This window comes from Salvelinus sp. IW2-2015, unplaced genomic scaffold (genome assembly GCF_002910315.2).
Source record: "Salvelinus sp. IW2-2015 unplaced genomic scaffold, ASM291031v2 Un_scaffold4944, whole genome shotgun sequence".
NCBI classification, from domain to species: Eukaryota; Metazoa; Chordata; class Actinopteri; order Salmoniformes; family Salmonidae; genus Salvelinus; species Salvelinus sp. IW2-2015.
Window position 1 is genome coordinate 1 of NW_019946213.1, and position 15,622 is coordinate 15,622.

General features: G+C 43.9%; 1 protein-coding gene across 1 annotated transcript; it reads left to right on the forward strand.

Annotated features, from left to right (window-relative positions):
* Positions 1-15: 15 nt before the first annotated feature.
* On the forward strand, positions 16-9,621 carry LOC112077821 (zinc finger protein 665-like). The gene is made up of 3 exons (XM_024144255.2): positions 16-55; positions 4,842-5,563; positions 7,752-9,621. Exons 2-3 carry the CDS (start codon positions 5,227-5,229, stop codon positions 9,365-9,367), a joined length of 1,953 nt encoding a protein of 650 aa, XP_024000023.1. The 5' UTR covers positions 16-55; positions 4,842-5,226; the 3' UTR covers positions 9,368-9,621.
* Positions 9,622-15,622: the final 6,001 nt, after the last annotated feature.

Here is a 15,622-nt window from a genome sequence, read left to right on the forward strand (position 1 = left end):
ACACACAAGCGAGATAAACAACGTTATCGAAGGAACATCAAGCGAAAGTCACGAGGTATACTTCTTTCCCACTTGGTCATGTTACTAGCTAGCCTTTCTACTGTACTGGTAGGTAACAAATGTTCTGTAAATCACAGCTGGCCTGGTACGGTACATTGTTTGTTGCCTATATTCGGAATGCCCGTTTCAATTACTCAATATTTTGGACAAAAACGGACGAATGTAACTGGTTATGTCATACAATCAAACTAGCAAGGGCAATGATCACAAGTCAGTTATGACGTGGTTAATAGGCTAGTGTATCTGTTTATGTGGCAAGCTTAAAGCACGGAGCCTCATATTAGCTAGCTGCTGGGAGTGTCATGTCATTGGAGGAGTGGGGAGTGACCGCCTTTTAACCCCTCATATCGTTTTTCGGTGGTTACAACTAGATCCAGGTGTCATTTGGTTAGCTAGCAAGAAATGTGATTCGCTTTGCTAGCTAGCTATGCTGAACTTGAACAACCGTTATCCAGTTAGCATGTCTCTAGCGTTCGTTAAAGTCACTCTGGCTATCTACTCGGATTTCAAGAACACTGGTCTGTGCGCCTGATGCAGAATAGGTGAATTTACCAACACGCAACACACGCTGAATATATTGCTTAGGAATTTTCACAAATGCCTTATTCTACATCATTCCCAAACATTCTATTTTTTATTTTTTATATATTTTTTGATTTAACCAGGTAAGCTAGTTGAGAACAAGTTCTAATTTACAACTGCGACCTGGCAAAGATAAAGCAAAGCAGTGCGACACAAACAACAACACAGAGTTCCACATGGAAAAACAAGCGTATAGTCAATAACGCAATAGAAAATGGCGTGAGGAGGTAAGGCATACATATGAGCCATAGTCGAAGTAATTACAATTTAGCAGATTAACACTGGAGTGATAGATGGGCAGGTGATGTGCAAGTAGTGTTACTGGTGTGCAAAAGAGCAGAAAAGTAAATAAAAACAATATGGGATGAGGTGGGTAGATTTGGTGGGCTATTTACAGATGACCTATGTACAGCTGCAGCGATCGGTTAGCTGCTCAGATAGCTGATGTTTAAAAGTTAGTGAGGGAATGTAAGTCTCCAGTTTCATCGATTTTTGCAAGTCACTGGCAGCAGAGAACTGGAAGGAAAGGCTGCCAAAGGAGGTGCTGGTTTTGGGGACGACAGTGAGATATACCTGCTGGAGCGCGTGCTACGGGTGGGTTTTGTTATCGTGACCAGTGAGCTAAGGTAAGGCGGAGATTTACCTAGCATAGACTTATAGATGACCTGGAGCCAGTGGGTCTGGCGACCAATATGTAGCGAGGGCCAGCCGCCTAGAGCATACAGGTCGCAGTGGTGGGTGGTATAAGTGGCTTTGGTAACAGAACGGATGGCACTGTGATAGACTGCATCCAGTTTGCTGAGTAGAGTATTGGAAGCTATTTTGTAGATGACATCGCCGAAGTCAAGGATCGGTAGGATAGTCAGTTTTACTAGGGTAAGTTTGGCGGTGTGAGTGAAGGAGGCTTTGTTGCGAAATAGAAAGCCGATTCTAGATTTGATTTTGGATTGGAGATGTTTGATATGAGTCTGGAAGGAGAGTTTACAGTCTAGCCAGACACTAGGTATTTGTAGTTGTTCACATATTCTAGGTCAGAACTGTCCAGAGTAGTGATGCTGGTCAGGCGGGCGGGTGCAGGCAGCGAACGTTTGAAAAGCATGCATTTGGTTTTACTAGCGTTGAAGGGCAGTTGGATGCCACAGAAGGAGTGTTGTATGGCATTGAAGCTCATTTGGAGGTTAGTTAACAGTGTCCAAAGACGGGCCAGATGTATACAGAATGGTGTCGTCTGCGTAGAGGTGGATCAGGGAATCACCCGCAGCAAGAGCGACATCGTTGATATATACAGAGAAAAGAGTCGGCCCGAGAATTGAACCCTGTGGTACCCCCATAGGGACTGCCAGAGGTCCGGACAACAGGCCCTCCGATTTGACACACTGAACTCTGTCTGCGAAGTAGTTGGTGAACCAGGTTATGAAAATTATCATATCTAAGTGCCCGCTTGTCAGAATTGACAAGTGTCATTCTTCCTGGGGGTGTATATGAACAGATTTTAGTAAGATTTAATGTTGATACAAAGCTGTTACTTGGTTCAAACCCGAGTCTCATCGTGCTCTAGTGGCTCTTTGTGGCCCGCCACTTCGGTTGTCAGCTGAACAGTGTTTCCTCTGCACATTGGTGTGGCTGGCGTGTTTAGGGGCGCTGTTTGGCGGGTCATGTTTCGGAGGATTCATGACTCGATCGTAATTGGATATAAACAAATTGGGGTGAAAAGGTGGGTAAAAAATAAGAAAATTAACACTTTTGCCAAAATGTATTATCTCAACATTATTCTCAAATTATCTCATAAATGACTACTAATAGGTCACACAAGCGAGTATAAAATGACTACTAATAGGTCACACAAGCGAGTATAAATGGTCAACAGTTGAGTCATTTACTTTATGAAATTACAGCCTGATCCGCTCCCATCGATGAATTCAACATCAATTGCTTTCGTGTGTCTGTTTACTGCGTGCAGCAGAGCGAAACTGTACAGACACATGCTTAGGGTGGCCACATATAAAATACCCACATGCAGGACAACAGGATGATTTTGCAGGCGAATCGTTGAACAGTGAATACTACATGAATAAAACCATTTGGCAGCATTTGCATATGCATTTAGATCTTATTGAATTACTGTTTTTGTGAATTAGAAAAATGGTGTTAAACTATACAGCCTTCCTGTATTAACTTCAAGCACTAAATGTTATGATATGGACAAAGGAATCTAGCCTGTGAGCATATTTCTGTCTGCTTGAGCAGGACATGTAATGTCCATGGCATCACTGCAAAAGTCCTGATCTTCTCAATATGTTTGCCGGGGTGTGTCCAGTCCAGGGGATGCTTTCACATCTCTGGGAGGAAGGAAGTCTACGTTGCACAGCAGCTGAAGCCTGGTTCCATCTGAGTGAAAACTCCTTGACCACACAACACCAGGCTCCAGACAATTAAAGAGGAAAGCAGACTATAATAGACAAGACATTCAAACCTTGCATACCAGAATAACATTAATTAACCCATATTTTTTTTTATTTACCTTTATTTAACTAGGCAGGTCAGTTAAGAACAAATTCTTATTTACAATGACGTCCTACCAAAAGGCAAAAGACCCTGCTGGGATTAAAAATAAGTAACATATAAATATAGGACAAAACACATCACGACAAGAGAGACAACACAACGCTACATAAAGGAGACCTATGAAACAACATAGCAAGGCAGCAACACATGACAACACAACATGGTAGCAAACAACATGGTAAAAACTTATTGGAACCAGACGACAGCACAAAAGGGCAAGAAGGTAGAGACAACAATAATCACGCAAAGCAGCCACATCCACAACGGTCAAAAAGATTGTCCATGATTGAGTCTTTGACTGAAGACATTGAGATAAAACTGTCCAGTTTGAGTGTTTTGTTCAGCTCGTTCCAGTTGCTAGGTACGCGAACTGAAAAGAAGAGCGACCCAGGGGTGTGTGTGCTTTGGGGACCTTTAACAGAATGTGACTGGCAGAACGGGTGTTGTATGTGGAGGATGAGGGCTGCAGTAGTTATCTCAGATAGGGGGGAGTCAGGCCTAAGAGGGCAGTACAAAGACAAATACCTAAAGTGTTGCTTGTTCACCCTCGACCATTCCTTGTACTGATGGGGGAGAGCAGGTTTATGCTGAAAGACAAATACTGAAGGTTGCTTGTTCACCTCGATCATCTCCTTTCTGATGGGGAGAGCGGTTTATGCTGAAAGACAAATACCTGAAGGGTTGCTTGTTCACCCTCGATCATCTCCTTGTACTGATGGGGGAGAGCAGGTTTATGCTGAAAGACAATACCTGAAGGGTTGCTTGTTCACCCTCGATCATCTCCTTGTACTGATGGGGGAGAGCAGGTTTATGCTGAAAGACAAATACCTGAAGGGTTGCTTGTTCCCTCGATCATCTCCTTGTACTGATGGGGGAGAGCAGGTTTATGCTGAAAGACAAATACTGAAGGGTTGCTTGTTCACCCTCGATCATCTCCTTGTACTGATGGGGGAGAGCAGGTTTATGCTGAAAGACAAATACCTGAAGGGTTGCTTGTTCACCCTCGACATCTCCTTGTACTGATGGGGGAGAGCAGGTTTAGCTGAAGACAAAATACTGAAGTGTTGCTGTTCACCTCGATCATCTCCTTGTATGATGGGGAGAGCAGGTTTATGCTGAAAGCAATTCCAGAAAAAGGGGTTTAAACATTAATTAATCTTATAGATAGTTATTTCCTGTTGACCTCTACAGCTGTACTAAATGTCCTGTACACACTTAACCTGTTTCCAGTCCAACAATGGCAGTGCAGACAAGATTACTAGCTAGATTTAGCAAACATTTAGCTTCATAATTACCAGCTGGCTAGATGTAAGTGGTATTCGACCTTGAAATCTATTGTCCAATAGCTAGCTAGCTATTTAGTGATCATTTCATTGGGCTCCCTAGCATATCAGCTATCAACCTTAAAAGCAGAATGCGGCTGGCCAGCTCACCTAGATGTAAACCACCATGTCATCTTGACATGCATAGCTTTTTCATGTCATTTTATGACTATACCAACATTAATATTTAATTTAAACATGCCTGAATATTCCTAAACCAATTTAACACTCAAAGTAAAAAGAAGCAAAATCTTAGGGTGAAATGACAGATGCAATCGTTAATGTGTTCTATATCTTTCATTTTCATTACAGGCCATTGACTTCATTGCTGTTGTTGCCACGTGAGCAGGACAATATGAGTGGAGAGAGGGAAACGTTGATGGATGAAATGGAACAGAGTTTAAACACTTTAACCAAGGACAATTTACGCTGCCTGTGTGAACGCAGTGGAAAGGTGTTAAGGATGGCTCCGATGTTCAAGGAAAGATCCCCATCACTCATTGTGCCGTAAAATCCTGGAGGAACTTTGGGAAAATGCAGATTCAATGGAATCGGAGGAGCAGGGAATGTCTTGGTTACTCAACTGAAAGAGGACATCAGAAAGATACAGGAGGATGGTAGTGGTGCACCTTTGAGTCCCAGCCAATCCATTGATGATGATGCTGTAGACCGTGATGAAGAAGGGAACCAGAAGGACATGGATTGGTTACCTAGCAAAAGGCTGGAGGGGGAACCCATGAGTCCCAGCCAATCCTTTGATGACGAGGATGCTGTAGACTGCGATGAAGAATGGGATGAGGAGGACAGGGATTTGTTGCGTAGCAAAGGGCTGGAGGTGGAGCCAGCTCCAGAGAGACACACACCGGAGAAGAGAGTGAGTGGGGCCCCCTCTCTGTCCTCTCCTGGTAATGCCTTACTGCTGGGTCTGAAGAGGGTGTCTGTGCGGCTGGTCGACTGCAGGAAAACACCAGGGTTGAGMGGAACTGCTGGAGGAGGAGACGAGGAGGAGGAGGAAGGAGACGTGATTCATCAAAGTAAGTGCAGCAGGATATGTTTTGTTTTGGTTCTAAATACCATTGTGAAGTGTTGTTGTCTAACATTACAGTGCAGTCTGATATCAACGTTTTATAAGTTGCATCAATACATTTTTTCATTGTAGAATCGTTAAACATAGAGCACAGTGACATGCAATGCACCCCTCTTACCTCTCACATCACTCCATTACCTCTCTCTCTCTGCCCCTTCTCTCTGTCTATTCTCCYTCTCTCACATCACTCCATTACCTCTMTCTGCCTCTGCCCCTTCTGTCTGTCTATCCTCCCTCTCTCACATCACTCCATTACCTCTCTGCCTCTGCCCCTGCCCCTTCTCTCTGTCTATCCTCCCTCTCACATCACTCCATTACCTCTCTCTGCCTCTGCCCCTTCTCTCTGTCTATCCTCTCGCACATCACTCTACCTCTCTCTGCCTCTGCCCCTTCTCTCTGTCTATCCTCTCTCACATCATTCCATTGCCTAGCCTTATCAGGAAGTCAGTGTAGAGAGGCTATCTATCACTGGAGTAATATGATAGTTATTTTTTKGGTTCTAGTCAAGATTCTAGCAGCTGTGGTGTCGCAGAAATTCTATAGGAAGAGAGACGGCAGATTATTATTTTTAAACAATTTAGTATAAGGTTTGCAAAAATGAAGCAATCAACCATCACTAAGAATAGTTAAGAGTTGAAAGCTCAACAAACAAAGTTGTCTATCTCCTATTATAAGTACATCCCTTTATCTTTGTGACAGTTAGCAGATGTGCAGAATCAGGCCCTGGGAACAGAGTTGTAAAAAGTAATTTAGCTTGTCTATGTAGATCAAGATAGCTGATATCGCAATATCTCTGTTCCTCCCTGCACTTCCCACACAGCTAAATTCCTGCCAATCGTAAACATAGGAGGTTGCATACTGCGGTTGCACCCAAGCAGCTAATAAATCTGTACGCTCAGATTAATGACTAAGTCACACAAGACTAGCCTGTATCAGTAAAAATACTAACATATAACAATGGACAAATCTCTAAGTAAAACAGCATAGTATGTCTAATTAAACAGTATAGTATATAATGAATATTACATTTACACCACAGTGGTTAGCAGCAGTAACTTATCTGGGTAGCAATGTTACAAAGATGGGGAGGAAAAAGCTGCCCTTTAAATATTTTTTCTATGTTCATCAAAATAAATGTCAGGGTCTAGAGTAACGCTGAGGTCCAACCGTTTTATTTGAGACGACTGTACAACCWTCAATATTAATTGTCAGATCAAACAGCAGATTTCTTTGTTTCTTGGGACCTAGAACTAGCATTTTCATTTTGTCACAGTTTAAAAGTTAAAGATTTGCTGCCATCTGCTTCCAGGGTAAGCAATTTTGGTGCTTCAACATGTTTCATCAAAATTTACAGCTATTTGTTGTCCGCATAGCAGTGAAAGTTGCCATTTGTGTTTCCGAATGACATCACCAAGAAGTAGACTAAATAATGGTCCTAAAACAGAACCTAGAGGAACACCTCGAAACTTACAATTGATTTGTCAGAGGACAAACCATCCACAGAGACTAAATTATATCTTTCTGACAACCAAGCAAGAACTTGTCCATGTTAGACCAACTAGGGTTTCCAATCTCTCCAAAATAATCTGGTGATCGGTGTCAAAAGCGGCAGTAAGGTCTAGGAGCACGAGGACAGATGCAGAGCCTTGTACAGGCTCCCTATTTTTCACTCTTTTCTCCTATCACAGCCATTAGTCTTCAATTACCGAGCAGTTTCCTTCCTCTCCGGCAACCGCGTTAGGAAAGACGCCTTTATATTTGTAGTGACTGGGTTTATTGATACACCATCCAAAGTGTATTTAATAACTTCACCAGGCTYCAAGGGTTATTCAAGGTCTGTTTTATAAAATAAAAWAAATCATACACCTGAACTTTATTTACGTTTGCCAAAACAAATGGGTTGACTTAAGACATTTCACCTTTTCATTTTTTATTAATTTGTAAAAATCTCTAAAAAGATAATTCCACCTTGATATTGTGGGGTATATGTGTGTAAATTCAGGCTGTAACACAACCAATGTGGAAAAAATCAAGGGGTGTGAATACTTTTGGAAGGGACTGTAATACCTCAATATGATGTCACTTTCTTCTGTTGGACAAACTGTATTCACTGTTTGTTTGTCACTTTCACACAGAAGAGAGACGTGGCAACCATGGATCTTCTGGGGAGCCTCAACAACAACCTCATGCCGACAACACAGACTGGAGTCTCCCCACATCAAAACACCTCAATAAACAACCGCAGAGACATACAGGGAAGAAACCACACCACTGCTGCTCTGAGTGTGGGAAGACTTTCGGCTGTCCGGCGACACTCAAAATGCACAGAATAATCCATACGAGAGAGAAACCTTACCGCTGCTCACAGTGTGGGGAGACTTTCAGTCAAAAAATGACTCTTAAGATTCACCAGCAGATGCACACTGGGAAGAAACCTCACCACTGCTCTGACTGCGGAAAGAGTTTCAGTGTTTTATCAAGCTTGAAAATCCATCAAAGCACCCACACCGAAAATAAACTATTCCAATGCTCCAAGTGTGGGAAAGGTTTTGCAAAGAACCACTATCGAAAAATACATGAGAAAATGGTACATGAGCCTCCCGCAGAAAGGTCTTACCACTGCTCTGACTGCGGGAAGAGCTACAGTTTTTTATCAACCTTCAAAAACCATCAAAGAAAACACACAGGAGAGAAACCATTCCAATGCTCCAAGTGCAAGAAAAGTTTTGCTCAGAAATCCACTCTAAAAGCCCACGAGCAAACACACATGCCTGCTGCAGAAAGGCCTTACCAATGCCTATTCTGCGAGAAGAAGTTTTGTATTTCGGCATCCTTTAATTTCCATATGAGAATGCATACTGAAGAAAAACCATTCCAATGTTCCGTCTGCGGAATGCGGTTCATTCACGCCAGTTTACTGAAAGCACACAAACATAAACACAAGCCCACTGCCGAAAGACCCTTCCACTGCAATAAATGTGGAGCGTCTTTTACTACAAAAGGTAATCTTAAATTTCACCAGCTGACCCACGACCGGGGGGAGAGAACTTACCGCTGCTCTGAGTGTGGGCATTGTTTCTCTCATCCGATATATCTGAAGAAACACCAGAAAAGGCACAGTAAAGAGAAGTCCATTGTCTGCGACCTGTGCGGGAAGACCTTCAACCATCCAAGCAACTTCAGAACGCACATGAAGATACACCAAGGAGTGAAACCGTACCACTGCTCCGACTGTGGCAGGAGCTTCATATTCCGTCAAGGTTTAACAACACACCAGCGTGTGCACACCGGAGAGCTGCCTTACGTCTGCGATCAATGTGGAAAGAGGTTTTCTCAGTACAATTCTTTGGTGATTCACCAGCGAACACACACCGGGGAGAAACCTTACCCATGCTTTGTCTGTGGGAAGAGCTTCAGTCTTAGGTCACAAAACCTGGCTGCACACAAGAGAACTCATACTGGAGAGAAGCCTCACGCCTGTGATCAGTGTGGGAAGAGGTTTTCCCGAACCGACGCACTGGCTGTACACAAGCGCACTCACACTGGAGAGAAGCCTTACAGCTGTGATATATGCAGGGAGAGGTTCACCTATTTAGTAGCCATGTTGAAACATAAGAAAGGACATGGACATCCTGCAGGTGATGTACTCTGTGCTGAATGGCCTCAGGACGATTCCAGCTCTGTCTTGAATAGAGAAGAACTTTGTTTAACTTACAGAAGACATCAATTTGTTGTTATACTTACAATCTAACCCCCAGAGAGAGAGAGAGACACAAACACTCACACACACACACAGGAAAACCCAGAGGCGGCAGGTAGCCTAGCGGTTAAGTGCGTTTGGCGGTAACTGAAAGATCGCTGGTTCGAAACCCAGAGCCAAAGGTTAGGGAAAAAATCTGCTGTCCTGCCCTTGAGCTAGCCAGTTAGCCCCCAACAACAACTGAACAGCCCTTGAGCTAGCCAGTTAGCCCCCAACAACAACTGAACAGCCCTGAGCTAGCCAGTTAGCCCACAACAACTGAACGCCTTGAGCTGCCAGTTGCCCCACAACAACTGAACAGCCCTTGAGCTAGCCAGTTAGCCCCCAACAACAACTGAACAGCCCTTGAGCTAGCCAGTTAGCCCCAACAACAACTGAACAGCCCTTGAGCTAGCCAGTTAGCCCCCAACAACAACTGAACAGCCCTTGAGCTAGCCAGTTAGCCCCCAACAACAACTGAACAGCCCTCGAGCTAGCCAGTTAGCCCCCAACAACAACTGAACAGCCCTTGAGCTAGCCAGTTAGCCCCCAACAACAACTGCTCCCCGGGCACATATGACGTGGATTAAGGCAGCCCGCCGCACCTCTGTGATTCAGAGGGTTTAGATGCGGAAGGTTGAAGGCATTTAGTTGTGCAACTAGCTAGTTATCCCTAATTTCCTTTCCACCCAGAGGTACTGTGGTTTTTGAGAGTGTACTGTGGTTTTTGAGAGTGGTTATCGTTGGTTTTTGAGAGTGGTTACTGTGGTTTTGAGATGGTTACTGTGGTTTTTGAGAGTGTTACTGTGGTTTCTGAGAGTGGTTACTACGGCTTTTGAGAGTTGTTACTACGGCTTTTGAGAGTGGTTATATGTTTCCTCCGCATTGGACTGAATCACAAAACAAGGATTTGTGGCTTTAAATTGTCTGAAATCACAGTGTTGTGTTTATACATACACACCTGACAGGTGTAGGATCAGGTTCTCCTCCCCAAATCCTATTATTAAGCATTATTGGTGAAAATGCTACAAGATCAGCATCTAGGGGCAACTTCACCCAACACTTGCCCCTTCCCTTTCCCTGGGGCTGTTCCAGATGGCAGATTCATTGAGTTACTGTCCTAAATATTCTGAAGTATCGTTTTTTTTAGACAAATTTAGACTGGAAATTGGCATGGTGTCATTAACTTGAAACCAGCAACACATTAATGTTTAGCTTTCAAAATAAACCCTGATTTTAAGAGATCAAATGGTTTTAATTTAAGGATCCTGGTCTCTGGAATACCCCACTGCTCCCAGTCACAGTAAAGCACGGTCAATTCCACCGTGCCAATTTCAAGTATTATATTCCTTTAGCAATATGGTTAAGTTATTTCAGAATATTTAGGACTAAATATGTTGCCATGGTAACTTAAATCTTCATGCAGATCTCATGTGAGCATTTGAGATAAATTCCTTTATTGCAAGACATACATCTTTATCAATGATAACATGTGAAGTTTAAAGGTGTAATTAAATGAAAAGACATGTCTTATCTGAAATCTGTTATAGGTCACAAGTGAAATGATTTATAGGTAACCTGTGTAGCCTAGGTCTAGGGCATGTTAAAGCCCTAGGCACAGTCCTCTTGATTCTATTAGTTTGTATAAATATGTTGTTATATACATTGTTTATGTAAGTAGAGAACAGTAGTAGTAGTACATATACAGGTAAAATAGAGTAAACACCAACATGAAGCTTTGCGGCCACCAGAACATCTTCACTGCACCTTGACATAGATTCTACAAATGTCTGGAACTCTATTGGAGGGATGCGACGCCGTTCTTCCACCAGAAACTACATCATTTGTGTTTTGTTGATAGTTGTGGGAAAACGCTCTCTCAGGCGCCACTCCAGAATCTCCCATAAAGTGTTCAATTCGGTTGTGATCTGATGACTGACACACATACACACTTTAAACCCCCCCGTGCTCCTTGGAACCCCTCTATCAAAGTCACAGAGATCTCTTATAGCCAAAATAATAGGCATTTTCATATGATGTTAATTAACTCAGAACACCACACCTGCGGAAGCACCGGCTTTCTATATACCTGGCCTCATTTAGTGTTTCCTTTATTTTGGCAGTTACCTGTATATATCAGAGAACACACACACATATGTATGCATTGCACCACACATGCAGTACACGCAACCACACACGCAAACATGCATGTATGCACATACACACATACATGCAGACACAATTAAAGAATGAAAGACATGCAATGCAAAAGATAGCTCATAATTACTGATAACAATTCTGTGATGAACAAGCTTTTATTTGATTTTACATTGCTTAGACATACTTAGTATTACATTTTAACATAATTTCAAATACTTTATCTGGGCTTGATTGAGTTTGACTGGCGTGAACTGACATTGTGTATATGTATACATTTCAGCAGGCTTACATTAAATAAGATAAGTGTAATGATTTATGGATGTGTAAGTACCTAGTGACCCCCTTCACCCCCAAATCATTACAAAATTCACGTGCATTTTCAATGGTGTCTATGGCAAACGATGTCTTCTCTTGTGTGCGCTGGTGTACTTTAAGATGGGTTGATTTAGCAAAGCATTTCCCCACAGACAGAGCAGAGGTCAGGCTTACAATTTACATTTAAGTCATTAGCGACGCTTATCCAAATGACTTACAAGAGTGAGTGCATACATTTTTCACAATATTTCATACTGGTCCCCGGTGGGAATCGAGAGACTCTTCTCTGCCTCGTCAGCTTCATGACGTTGTTGAAGCTCCCCAGAGTATCCACAATAGTCACGTCTCGCTCCTGTATGAACGAGAACATCAGACAAACAGTAAATACAGGTCATATCTGCATACAGTCGATATCAATGCAACATTTGAGGTGTAAACCAATATTACTGTAGCTATGAGAGAGGCAGCATCAACCATCACATTGCACATCACTCGTACTAGAATGAGGAACTGGCGTGCTCAACTCAAAAGTATACAGTAACAAAAAGTTTTAGGCTGCGGGGTTAAAAGGCATATATATAAACCGGAAAGGCTGTTCTTTAAGTTGTGATGTCTGACGAAGGCTGTCACAGAAACACAGCCGTTTCCTCTGACCGCTGCTTTAAAAAGACCTTCAAACATAAAGGATATTTCTGTGAGTACAGATTTATATATATATTTTTTTCACTTATACTGCTGTGGAAAAGACACAAGTAACAATTTCTATGAGCCATCAGATTATGATAACACACAATTACAATCAACAAAGACGTAGTTTCAAGAAAGTTAGTTCACCCTAATAACAAAATGACATACTGGTTCCTTACACTGTAAGAAGTCTAGGACAAGATAACACTAAAACACACACAACAATCAAACAGTTAATAGAATACACATCAATAATGGGAAAGGACTTCGGGGTGTCAGTCTTGAGAGAGGGGAGATGAGAGGAGGGGGGTGTCAGTCTAGAGAGAGAGGGGAGGGGTGTCAGTCTAGAGAGAGAGAGGAGAGAGGGAGGGGTGTCAGGTCTGAGGAGAGAGGGAGGGGGTGTCAGTCTAGAGAGAGGAGAGGGGTGTCAGTCTAGAGAAGAGGAGAGGGGTGTGTCAGTCTGAGAGGAGAGAGGGAGGGTGTGTCAGTCTAGAGAGAGGAGAGGGGTTCAGTCTGAGAGAGAGGAGAGGGGTGTCAGTCTAGAGAGAGAGGGAGGGGTTCAGTCTATGAGAGAGGAGAGGTGTCAGTTAGAGAGAGGGAAGGGTTCAGTCTGAAGAGAGGGAAGGCGGTGTCAGTCATAGAGAGAGAGGAAGAGAGGGGTGTCAGTCTAGAGAGAGAGAGAGGGTGTGTCAGTCTAGAGAGAGAGGGAGGGTGTCAGTCTAGAAGAGAGGGAGAGGGTTTCAGTCTAGAGAGAGAGGAGAGAGGTGGTGTCAGTCTAGAGAGAGAGAGGGAGTTCAGTCTAAGAGAGAGGGAAGGTGTCAGTCTAGATGAGAGAGAAAGAGGGAGGGGTGTCGTCTAGAGGAGAGAGCGAAGGTGTGTCGTCTAGAGAGAAGAGAGGGAGGGGTGTTCAGTCTAGAGAGAGAGAGGAGAGGGGTGTCAGTCTAGAGAGAGGTGTCAGAGAGAGAGGGAGGGGTGTCAGTCTAGAGAGAGAGAGAGGGAGGGTGTCCTGTCTAGAGAGAGGGAAAGAGGGGTTCAGTCTAGAGAGAGGAAGAGGGGTTCAGTCGAGAGAGAGAGAGGGAAGGGGTGTCAGTCTAGAGAGAGAGGAGAGGGTGTTCAGTCTAGAGAGAGGGAGAGGGTGTCGTCTAGAGAGAGAGAGAGTAGGGGGTCAGTCTAGAGAGAGGGAGAGGGTGTCAGTCTAGAGAGAGAGAGGGGGGGTGTCAGTCTAGAGAGAGGGGAGGGTTCAGTCGAGAGAGAGCAGGGAGGGTGTCGTCTAGAGAGGAGAGGGAGGGTTGTCCAGTCTGAAGAGGGAAGGGTAGTCGAGAGGAGAGGAGGGAGGGTGTCAGTCTAGAGAGGAGGAAGGTATAGAGAGAGGGAGGGTTTCATCTAGAGAGAGGGAAGGGTTTCAGTCGAGAGAGAGGGAAGGTGTTTTCAGGTCTGAGAGGGAGAGAGGGAAGGTTGTCAGTCTAGAGAGAGAGGGAAGGGTTTCAGTCTAGAGAGAGAAGGGGTTCAGTCTAGAGAGAGAGAGGTAATCAGTCTAGAGAGAGGGAAGGGTTTCAGTCGAGAGGGAGAGAGGAAGGGTTTCGTCTAGAGGAGAGAGAGGTTTCAGTCTAGAGAGAGGGAAGGGTTTTCAGTTCTTAAGAGAGAGAGAGGGGTATCAGTCTAGAGAGAGGGAGAGAGGGGGAGGGAAGGGTTTCAGTCTAGAGAGAGGGAAGGTTTCAGTCTTAGAGGGGGAGGGGTGTCAGTTCTAGAGAGAGAGGAGGCGAGGGAGGGAGGGGTTTGCAGTCTAGGAAGGAAGGGTTCAGTCTAGAGAGAGGGAAGGGTTCAGTCTAGAAGAGGAGAGGGCATCAGTTCTAGAGAGAGAAGAGGTATAGTCTAGAGAGAGAGAGGGAGGGAGGGGTTTCAGTCTAGAGAGAGGGAAGGGTTTCAGTCGAGAGAGAGCGGAAGGGTTTCAGGTCTAGGAGAGAGGAAGGGTTTCAGTCTAGAGGGGGGAAGAGGGTCAGTCTAGTGAGAGAGAAAAGAGGGAGGTGTCAGTCTAGAGAGAGAGAGGAGGGGGTCAGTCGAGAGAGAGAGACGAGAGGAGAAGGGAGGGGTGTCATCTAGGGAGGGGGGGTTCAGTCTAGGGAGGAGGGGCGGTTCAGTCTAGAGAGGGAGGGGGTGTCAGTCTAGGAGGAGAGCGGAGAGGTGTCATCTAGAGATAGAGACGAGGGCGTGTCAGTCGAGAGAGATTGGAAGAGGGGTGTAGTCTAGGAAAGAGGGAAGGGGTGTCATCTTGGGGAGGGAAAAGAGAGAGAGGAGGGGTTCAGTTCTAGAGAGAGAGGGAGGGAGTGAACGAGATTTTGACTTTCAAAGAGTTCCAGCTGTGTGTTGAGAGTGGGTCCCGTCCTCCCAGGCTGTTGGCATGTGCAGAGAGATTGTAGGTTTTAATGAGTGTAAGTGGAACTGCAGAGATTACAGGGTGTATGACATTTTACTAAAGAAGATTATATGTTAATGAATTTATATCAAATAATGGCCGTACCAGTGGAGCTGGTGGGAGGAGGTATAGGAGTCAGGCTCATTGGTAATGTGCTGGACTGAATTAAATGGAACAGAGTACAAATGGTGAGCTTTGTTCGAATACTCATACTAACCGCGCTATCCATACTATTTGTGATTGGAACATTGAGTATGCTTGTATGCTTTTGGTCATAGTATGGATATAGTTAGTATGCTAAAAGTTCCCAGATGTCGTACTAAATTCGCCAACATACGAAGTATACAAGCAGTGGACACTATTTCTGTGCTTTTAGGGCCCATAATGCAATTCTTCCAAAAATGGGCGTGGCTTCACAATGTTTTTAGATTTTGAATAAAATAAAATAAAATATGCACCCGAAGTCCGATGAGAGCGGATACAAATTAATTGCTTTAACCAATTATGACAAATGTTAAGAAAATGTTGAGAAATGTAATAAAGTAATGACTTGTCAAATAAGTTACACGTTATGTTGGCTGACAATTTGTTAGCTACGCTATCCTTACGAACCACATAGCATTACATCAGTATGTACCGGTATGTTAGCTAGTTACCTAAAGTTAGTTGGCTACTAATACATGGAATACATA